This window comes from Vigna umbellata, chromosome 3 (assembly GCF_029865625.1).
Source record: "Vigna umbellata cultivar VRB3 chromosome 3, Vumbellata_1.0, whole genome shotgun sequence".
Classification (NCBI taxonomy): Eukaryota; Viridiplantae; Streptophyta; class Magnoliopsida; order Fabales; family Fabaceae; genus Vigna; species Vigna umbellata.
Genome location: NC_142167.1, coordinates 30898585 through 30910068, shown reverse-complemented (window position 1 = coordinate 30910068; position 11484 = coordinate 30898585). Strand labels below are relative to the sequence as shown.

Genomic DNA, 11484 nt, shown 5'->3' with positions numbered 1-11484 from the left:
GACCTAGTTTTCTTCAAGTCTTTTAACACCATTCTTTATTTGAAATCTTTGAAAAATAACTAAGTTGTTTATCTCAAGACAGTTAATCACGCAGAAAAGAAATTGTAAAGTGAATCTGCATTTTGTTTTTGCTATGACAACTGTGACACAAGTATAATAGAGTTGAAGAGGCAGCTGAGAGAGAGATTGAGAAGCCTGAAGAGACAATATCATTGTACATGTGTCTGCATGCCGATGAAAGAGACTTTCCAAACATGTAGCTTATATACAAACAAAGTCTTAAGTGCTAATTGGAAGTCACAGGGTCTACTCTACAGTTATATGTGTTGTATATGTGTCCATACATAGCAATAATATTTGAAAAAATATAGTTACATCATAATTCATGTTCACCTTCTTTTTTTTATTACAAATGTCTTTTTCCATATTCACACACATAATTGTGCAAGTAAGACGAACACCGTTACACCGCAAGAATTCTAATGTAATAACTCTTAAACCTTGTTTTCTTGGATCGATATATTTTTATTGTTAATATATAACTTGCAGACTTTTCTCTGCAAATTCCGAAGACAAGAAAAAACAAAAATCAGTATACAACTACCGATACAAAAATTTTCATTAATTTACTAAAACTAATTCTATATTAATCTCTGCCTGTTTGTATTTTGACTAGATATGTCATATATATACATATGTTCCTTAACAGACACTACAGTCACTCCTAGATTAATATAATTGCATATCATTCTCAATTTAATAATATGGAATTAGCGTTTTCCAACCGACTGTTATGCTTGTTATATGATTTTGTATTTTTACATCTTTTAGGCTGATTCTAATAAGGTTGCAGTGCGAATCTACGTTATTTTTTCGTCAGTAATTTAATGTATTTTTGTATTTGAACTATGATTACTTGAATGATTAATAATATATTTGTCCTTTTGTTGGTTTAGATTAATGTTTTGTCCCAGAAAGACAATGCTACAGTGTGTATTAGGTGAATCAAATCTATGTGTTGAGGTGGATGGAGCTGATATATCTAAATCGCATAATTGACTATAACAGAGAAACATGGACTGAAGTGCTTCAATATATTTTGATGTTTAAAGGTAGAAAATGTTTTGGTTTGATTTGATGAAGTTTTATTTCATAATGTTTCAAAGTTCAAGAATGCCAGCTCATAAGAATTTGTGTTTAAGTTAGGATCTGCGAATGGTGGTTGACATTGAAGTGGGTTAATTAGCTAGATACCAAAATAGGAAATACAAGCCCTTTATCAGAATCTGATGCATCTTGGTTTGATGTGAGAGTTGTAAGTGACGTTGAGGTTCACGGGCTAGGTTCTAGTTACGTAACACAACAACTTATTCTATACACTTATTTGGGTTGTCGAAAATTCCATGATCACATCGTACAAACATATTTTGTCTCTTTTCCTCACATGTTCAATCCAGCCAGCAATACCTACACATAGAAACAACCAAAGTGCATCAATGGAAGACAATAGGATCATTTGTACAAAGACATCAACGTTTTTTTATCATTTGGATTGCACAGGACAGCCATAATAATGAGTGGTAAACACAACAGGACTTTTGAAAGTTGAAACCATCTTTTATTTTTGGAATCAAAGAAGAGAGATCTTAAAGGTAAATTAAAAAGATAAGAGAAAGCAACCCTTCAAGGCATCGGTTGAAGAACGACAATGATGTTTAATCAGTAGTGCGACCTCCTTAAAATTTGGCACCAGTTCTAACCTCTTATATCCTCTTATAGCTTCAAAAGCTTTTTGTTATTTTTTTTTTCCTGATAGAAACAAGAATGATGAGTAAGCAGATTATAATGGCTTTGAAAAATAATGAAGTCGTCCTATCGAAGTGCATTTCCCCATGAAAGTTGGAGATCAACTATTCTTTGACCGTGTATAGTTTATTCAGGCTGAGATTTTCTCATGTTGTGAATCCTAAAGAATATAATTAACAAACCTTGATATCAGATATCTCACATCAAATTATATAACTAGATCAGAGAAGGGGAATTTTTTATAAAGTATAGCACCGGTTTTAATAAGAAATTTCTAGGTAGCATATTATTGACACTTTTTATCCAAATAGTATTGTTTATGGTTAATGATTATAATTTGATGATTTTTTTTCAAATAATTTATAGTAAACCTTTACAAACTTATTAAATATTGTAATATTTTTAATAAAGTTATTGAGTTAATTAATGAGTAATTGGTATTATGGTATGCTACTGTAGCGTTTACTCCGGAACATGTTTTAGATTTGGCATTGACATTCAGTTGGAATCACATGTCTATTTAATTAGGATGCAATCAAACAAACAAGTTTCATTAGGATCTCACCTTTACAGTTTAGTCTGTATCATACATTATTTGTTTGATGAATTTAAAAGCTTTTGCCAATGTGACCTTAAACCAATTTTCGTATTTGTTGTTCACATATTTAGATGGTTGCTAAAAGATATTTGTTTGATGAAAAGATTCTTTTAAAGGAGTGAATTTTAAGTTTATTGTAAATTTATCTTATTGATATAATTTTAGGATTTTTTTTTATATTGAAAGATATATATTTTAGAAGTAAAGTAAGATTAGATATTAATGGTTGATCAATAAAAAAGTACATGATAGGATGAATAAATATCAAATTTTATTGTGATAAATTTTGGATAATTTTGATATCATTGTAAGAAGTTAATTTTATAAAATTAACATTATATATTATAAATTCATTTCATAATTAATTGATATTACCTCTAATAGATACTCTTAGAAGTTTAAGGAAAGAAGCTAAAATTATGGATGTGAATATTGGTCAACATAATCATTTTTGGTCTATCTGTAATTGGCTCACAAAAAACAGGTTAGATCGACTCATTCCGCATAAGAAGTGTGAACTATTTCTTATGGTCAATCTCACATAACATTTGATCTACAGACCCTATATGTCGATTCATATAGAAACATATTTGTTCTATAATTCACAATTTTATAATTTCTAATTTTATATATACATAGAAATTTCTTAAAGTATATATTTTGAGGTAAATTCACAATATGATCATACGAGTCAGTCTACCCTACTCATTATTGGTCCGTGTAGATTGCAAATTATACAAAACAAAAGAAACCAGAATGTCAAAATACTCAATTTATCCTATATTTTTTCTTACAAGCTTACTTGCCAACCGGCATAGCCCTTATTATCATCCCCACTAAAAATCAAGTCACATGACTTTTATACTATCATTGCACCTTTCTAGCTTTGCACTTGTTTCATTTCTCCATTTCAATTCACCTAATGTAATTCTACCGTCATAATTTATGGCCTCAAAATCAACTTCTTGAATTATTGCTTATCAACTTCATATCGTTGTTAAGTTGATATTGTGATTTTCTCTAATACTTTAAACTAGATAATCGAGTATGTTAGTATATATAATCAATTATCATATAATATAACACTCAAGGCAGTAATATTAGGATATTTGTAAATATGATGAACATAAGTGTTTATGAGGTGAGTATTTATTGAAGAATACTAACTCCATTCATAGGATTAAAATGTGGTTTTATATTTCTATTGAAATAATACTTACTTGAGTATAATAAATAATAATCATTATACCAAATTATTGAGATTTAGTTATAACAGATAAATATAATCTAAATAGATATAAATTTGAGTTGTTTCATAATATAGAAGTTTAAAAGATCTTACTGGATCATACCATTTAATATAGACAAATAAGAACAATAATTATATTATATAATATAGTAAAATAATAATGTTATTAAATAAATCAATAACACTAGTTAAAAATAAAAATAATAATTATAATAATATAATATTATTGTTAATAAAAATAAAAAAAATGAAACTAAGGACAGTAAAATTATTTTACAAAAAATTAGTTAAAAAGGTAATTGTATTTTATTATGAAAATTAAATTAATGAGATTGTTTAGATTAAAAGAAAGGGTTGAGAAGAAGAAAAAGTTTATGAGTGCTATGATAATAAAATAAGTTTATTACCAGGATCTTATACTTTAATTTTAATTTTAATTTTTATGTTTATAAATGTTATTATTTTATAGTTTTATTTTTATTATTATTACGATTGTTAACTACTAATATTATTAATATTTATTTTTTATTAGTAATATTATAAATATTAGTCGCATAAACTTAGTTTATTATTGTTATTAATTATAAATTTTTTATTATTAAAATTATTATTATCTATTGTTATTATTATTTTTTACTGTTGTTATATAAATTTATTTATTTTATTATTATTATTTTTATTTAATGTTTATTAATATTATTATTATAATCAGCATTGTTATTTATTATTATTATAAAAATTGATTGTTAATATTATATATTATTATATTATATCCTGTAATTAAATTATAATATAATCAATTATATGTTTAAACATATATACATAATCGATTATACATATAAAAAGTTACAAAAAATTAATTCTAGAACTTCCCAGATTTTAATGTTATGATGTAAGTGGGAATAACATATTCATGAGCTTAAGTGTTGAGGTTTACAGAAATACAGCAGCCGTGACTTCTTATTTTAGTAGTCTTTCTTTTTCCACTTATAACTTTCTGGAATACAACAACACCCATCAAACAACCACCAGAGACGCTGCAATGCTATATCAGTCCAAACAAACGACCATCATGGCAACCGTGCATGATAAAGTGGTTTTGGTATGTTACATTTTTTTTAAAAAAAAGTGATTTTTAATGTAAAGTCATTACTTTTCATAATCATTTTCCCTGGAATTAACACCCATTAGTATCATTAGAATGCATTTTAATCAAATTGGCGTAATTGACAGCAAAATTATGGTCCACACAACTGTACCTGGCATTGTTGTAACTGTAGAGTGGGACCATCAAACATTGATAACAATGCCATGAATAGATCACAACGTGACTTGTCAAACATTGTCTTCTACTATACCCTTAAGCTTGTCCAAATCTTTCTCTTCTGTGTTCAGAGCAGCAACTAGCTTCTGATAACTCCACTGTCACTGCTTCAAATTTTATTTATTCTTCTCTTTCAAATTTCTCCTCGTTCTGTTTAAGGCACTGTCTGAGAAGGAGCATGATGATAGTTGCTGTATGTTACTATTTGTGTAATTGGGCAATCTCACATGAATATCATAATTGAGTCTGGTTTCTGTAACTGCCCTCACTAGAGACAGGGTTTACTATGAGAGTACACAGTACAACGTTATGTTTTGACTTTTCTTAATTAACATTTTTTCACATAGACTTAAAAATTAAATCTTTGATCTGCACCGTTAACTTTTCTGTGCACCACCAACCAGAGATCTTAATTACTATTGTATCATCAGTATGGGTGAAGCTAATCATTTACTTGAGGCATAAATAAGATGTTATTCATGTGGCAAAAGTTTGGTGAAGTAGTTTTTTTGTTAGCTGGGAAACGTAAATACATATTCATTACTTCTTGCTTTGGTTGATTTACTTGATTCTTAAGATTTTCTTAACTTGTTGTAAAGTAATATAGTTTACCAAAGAAGAGTTCAAACTGAGACTTTTTTGGCTATGTTGATTCACCTAATGTATGTAAACTTTGAATAGCTGCTCCTACAGCTCCAGCTAGCAGTTAATGTAGTTCTATTGCTTTTAATCATCAGTACTTTAGCATCTTTTGATTATCTCATCAAATTTATGATGATTTACCATTCTGAGGCTACCTTGGGACACTATCATACTAAGAGGCCATAATTTATATTCCAAATATTTTTCCTTACGATATATTTTTATGATGTTGTTTTTGTGGTTTATAATCTCGGAAAAGAGATAAGATCAATCCAATCTGTTTGTTATGTGCATTACAACTAATTATTATCAATTATAGGATCGAAAATATCCTATAAAGATCCCAGGCTCTTCAAAATATTTTTCAACCTTTTGTGAACTTGATTGATTTTAATCAACACATATAATTATCTTAATTAACTAATTTGTTTAATGTCCAAATAATACACTTTAATTGATAACCTTAATTAATCACAATTCACCATTACTTTCACAAAGTCTTAACCGATATAATATGGTGTCGATCGAGAAAATCGGTCTTCTAGACATAATTTGAGAAGGTATCAAATAGTATATTATATACTCAATCATGTAAGCTGATGTTGAAAATATAGGTTGAAATAATCTCATGCTGGTTACCCGAGATAATATCGAACATGTATAGTACAATCAATATTATTGTGGTTGTAAGAAAAAGTCTTCGATGTTGTGTGTGACATTGGTGCAACTACATACTGTTTTTAAGAACCTTGTTGATCAGGTTTTAGGAATTAATCATTTGAAATTATCTACTATTTAGGAGACTTGGAGTCAATGGATGAGTAATTGTTGAAAGTAATGGTTTATCTTCCCTTCTACTAATGCTCTTATACTCTAAAGTTTTAAACTAAAAGTGAATACATTTAATATCTTAAGCGTATCCATTTGTACATACACATATTAATTACTGGTTTTATTTTCATTTATATGTACAATGCTTTACAGAAACTACTGTCGGCTCCTATCTGCTGCATAATGTTATGTATGCAGAAGCTGTATTATAACAGAAATTAAACATCGAAAAAGATAAATATATATATATATATATATATATATATATATATGAATACAGACTTTCAAATACCTATCGCTTATTCATCTGAATACAATCTTCGGCATTAACCCTAATTGATCCAGCATCTGGGCTAAGGTGGTCCATTTTCGGATGATTTCAGAGCAATTATAAGTTTATTTCTTTCTTCACCCCTTGGTTTCTTTGTGCACCCTATTAAGTGTTGGAAGAATCTAAACTGTTTATACTCCAGAATTTTGGATTAAAATATTTGGAAATATGTTATGAAAATACATTACAGATTGTTTAATCCATGAATTTATTTTAGATTATATAATCTAAAAATGTATTGCATTTTTTGAATTCTGAATTACATATTTCAAAATAAATTTCTAATTTTAAAATATTTTTTATCATAAATTTTTTTTTACTTTTCCTACACCTATTAATGTGAAGGAAGAAAGTATGCGCATTCTAAAATAAATTATAATTATAAAGATTAAGTGGTGGATTGCATTGTATTTTTAGGATATGATCATAAATTTTCAAATTTACCATATAGTACCATCGCTGAATACATGTCTTTGGAGTATAAACATGAGGTACCACGAGTTAATATACAAAGGAAAGATTTCCCATTTCTCAATTTTATTAAAAATTCTATAAATATAATATATAAGGAAGCAATTACAATATCTCAATATGACAGTTGATTTTCCTACAAGAAAAGTTAATTGTTGGATGTCCTATGCATTAAGTACAGTATATAGAAAATCAGAGCATTAACCATTATTGTCCCGTTTTAGTTATGGTTCTTCCATTCTAGTCATTTCAAATCTAATAGCCCTTCCTCAGTTGAATGTACCGAACCTGTGAGTAAGCATTGCAGTGATATTAGTGGATAGAGTTTGCAATGCTTTGAATTCCAAACTTCCAATTTGAGATGGAAAACAAAGAAAGGAGATTTTCTTATATGTCATCCTATCAGATGTTTGCCCTTAATACAATTCTCAAAAATATTTGATAGCAGTATCTTTTTGTTGATGAAATTAGACAGTAGGTATAATAAACACAAGATAATCAACTAGTTAAATGATCACAGTCAAAAAATCCATTGTCATGATTCATGAAGAAGCCAAACTAGTATTTGGACTAAAGAAATTGAGGTTCCAAAAGTTTACATTTCTATTTCTCCATCATTGAAAAACAAATTTTCTCTATGCTGCAAATATGCAACATTTTGTCCTCCTCATAAAAAAAAATCCAATTTACATGGATAATCTGTCATGTCATTCTCCTGAAATCAACCAAAATTGTGTTTACATGTTTCAATGAATGATTTTTCTCTACTTCTGTTGTGTTTTTGTTTTTTCACAATTGAACTGAGAAATAAAACCTGGGCCATGCTTTGCTCAACAGCTACGTAGTGCTGGTCTGAGAATGCAAGGTATGAGTTCTTCTTCTAACTAACCAGTAACCAAACCCTCCAACAAGAAGTAGAATAATGAATCCATCAACCCCTCCAGCCACAACCAACACCCATCTTTTCACGTTATGCCTCTCATGATTTTTACCAGTTCCCTTTGGGACCTTAATCATGTAGCTAAATCCAGTGCCTTTATCTACTTGTTTCAGACCCAGCACTAGTCTGTAAAGATAACATTCTGCTGTATCTGTGCTTGCGTTTCCAAAATATAAAGCAGCAGCACATTTACAGTCCTGTAAGCACAAATCTGCACATTCTTTTTTGCTAATATTGACCACTTTAGTTACATTTTTAAGCACACTACTTATGTTATCAAGTTCTAGCATTTCTGCCTCCTTGCCATTGCAAAACCCTCCTGAAATTTGCCCACTGCAATCAGCACCACCCTTGTTTTCATTTGTCAAAAGCTGAATACAATAACAGGAATTGGAGAATGTACATACCCCATAAGGTCTACAAGAAATTGGAAGATCACATGTGCTGTTGAGTGCTTGAAAAGATGCCTCAAACTTACCTTTCTCAGGTGAATAGTAATAGAGTCCAAAGTTTCCTGTATCATTGTTCAGTGCTAGAAATCTTAGCGGTTGAACCCCTTTTGATGGAATCTGTGCTATTTTCTTGTACTTGACATCAAACAACACCAGCCCTCTTGAACTCAGCTTAACATATGTAATACTTCTATTCATGGAAGGCTGAAAACCCCAGTAGGAATACCTCAACTTACCATAGTTCAAATACATAGCAACCTTCTTGTCCTCAATTTCAAAAGAGTAGTAGAACAAACTTGAGTTGCTTTGGGAAGATGTTAATCGAGTTGCTATATCAAGTTGCTGACCCCAGAGCATAACATCCGTTGGAAAATTGAAACTTTGCCACTTTATATTGTTCCCTGCATCTACAAGCACTAGGTTGCCTGATCTCAGTATCTGCAATCTCTGCCTCGAATTTATTCAGTGCAACAAATCATAAGTTAGACTTCATGCAATTCAGCTTAATGATGCATGCACTAACAGCTTAAAGGACTTTTACAATTTCATTCCATCACATGACATTGCCTATGATAAATTTATTGACTGTCACAGTAAATGTCCTTAAACTTGATAGCAGCAATTAGCTCTGATTAGTGGATTATAGTATTATGCCACTCATATATTAATTAATTTGCGTTGTGAGAATATTTGAATTGATGATTTATCTAAATAGCATGTTCCAAAGGGTAAATCTATGCATTCTTACATAGAGAAGCTAAGACTCAACTAGCACCATTGCATTGGTATGTAAAGTGTCACAGTTTTACCTTGACCCCCTGTCCAGAAGTCCCAGTCTTCCATCCTACTCTGTCTTTTGGACCTTTCAGCCTTAAATCTCCATCCATAGTGAGCTCTAGCAAGCATTTCTCAGTGATGTAAAACCTGGAGTAATGGCCAGAATCCCAAACTTTCACATTCCCAAGGAAAACTTCCAATGAGCATGAGTATTTCCCATTGATGGCCTCAATGCTCAATGCTACTCTGAAATTTGGTGCTGTCTGATTGGTCTCCACGAGAAAAGCCCTCCCTTTGAAGTCCATTTCATACTCCGCAGGAACTGCCACCATGAGTTGGTAGCCAACACCAACACCAACACCAGACTCAGAAAAGGCATAATCGAAGAAGAAAACAGGGAGGAGAAGAAGGAAAGGGAAAAACTTCATGAGTGAAAACAGCATCAAATTTTCCTTTTTCACTTTCGGGAATAGTTTTTTAATGTTTTGGGAGGTGGGTTTGGAGTGTGGTGGCGTGTTGAGGCCAGAATTGATGAGAGGGAGTGAAGGAAAAGGTTAACATGATTACTGAAACTCTGCAAGACCCACCTCACACCTCCCACTTCCAAAAAGGATTTCAGCTTTCATATTGCTCCTTGCCTTAAACAATTAGTACAAATGAATCCACCATGTGGTGGGGTTGCTGATTACAAAATTTGGGGAATTCTTGGTTTTCTATTCTCTTCCACAAAAACTGTTCTTCAGCTTTATGGACTTAAAAAACCATAAAGTAACGCACCACTTTCATGGCTGGACACTGACTTTCCCATGTGAGTTTTCCTAAAATGTGTTCAGTTCTCAGTAAATAACGGTATTCCTCAACGTTTTCTTTATAATTTACAAAGTATTTTTATAAATTCGTATTTCAAGAAGGGAAAAATCATTACTTTAAAAATAAAAATATGTTTAGGTTTAATCCCATCATAAAAATCATTACTTTCTAGTTTTTCACATCGAAAAAGCTGCCTATTTCATAACATATAAAGAATTGAGTACTGATGAATCTTATGCCCAATTAATAGTTATGCAAAACGGACTAATATTAAATAATTACGGAGTTAATATTAATTTATTACCTGCACCTAACTTTCTTTAGCTTGCCATCTAATTATTGTTGTCACGTCTTTAAAAAAAGTGTCTTTCTACACCATTTTTAATGTAACGGGAAAAGTTTTCTACAAGTATGGTGGCATAGAGTAATGCTATGTATCATAGAAATGGTTAATATAGTTACAAAATAGACTGATCATAGCTAGAATTTACTAAAATTAAAAAGAAATTAATAAATTAATTAAAATAATAAATTGCAAATACCACATTTATTTGATTTTTTCAGAGTTTACTATTAGACACTAATGCATGTCATTATTTTCTTATACTTTACTGATAAAAGTTTTTAAAAAGGGGTTAAAAAGTTTAGGTGAATAATTATTGTATAGAAATAAAATTTGTTAGCATTGATATGGGGTTGAGTTTTTCTAGAAAATAAAGTGAGTGGGTTATGTTACGTTGAATTGACTTTGAGCATGCGTGAGAAGGATATTGATGTGGGACCCAACCCGACTATTTCTGTTGGTTCAATTGAGTAGCATTGTTACATGTTTCGGAAGTGGGCGTGGAAAGTGTCATGTGAGGTTTTGATTGGTCTTACGAATTTGGTTCTGTCCTCAACACTTGACACGTGGATGAAACCCCTTTGAGCCACGTGTACCACTTCTGCTTCTGCTGACACTGTTCTTACGGTTGGATGACATGTTGGCTTCCAACTTCCAAAATCCTCTCTTGTCCTCTTTTATGTTTGTTGTATGAAAGAACTTTGTACAAGGCTGCTCAGAAAATTGTTTCCAACATTTATATGGTACGTTTTTTTTAATAAATCAAAATTAATTATATTTATTAAAAATATTTATAGATACAATTTCTTACTAACTTTAGTTTAAATGTAAGAAACGGAAGAGATATTATGTATTAAACTTTATTAAAAGTAAAACACGTATGTTTCAGGTTATCTATAATAATAATAAA

At 30.3% G+C, this 11484-nt stretch overlaps 1 protein-coding gene across 1 annotated transcript; it reads right to left on the bottom strand.

Annotated features, from left to right (window-relative positions):
* Nucleotides 1-7727: 7727 nt before the first annotated feature.
* LOC124849193 (PAN domain-containing protein At5g03700) lies at nucleotides 7728-10125 on the bottom strand. Its single transcript, XM_047327094.2, has 2 exons — nucleotides 9454-10125; nucleotides 7728-9091 (listed from the first exon to the last, which is right to left on the bottom strand). Exons 1-2 carry the CDS (start codon nucleotides 9862-9864, stop codon nucleotides 8090-8092), a joined length of 1413 nt encoding a protein of 470 aa, XP_047183050.1. The 5' UTR covers nucleotides 9865-10125; the 3' UTR covers nucleotides 7728-8089.
* Nucleotides 10126-11484: the final 1359 nt, after the last annotated feature.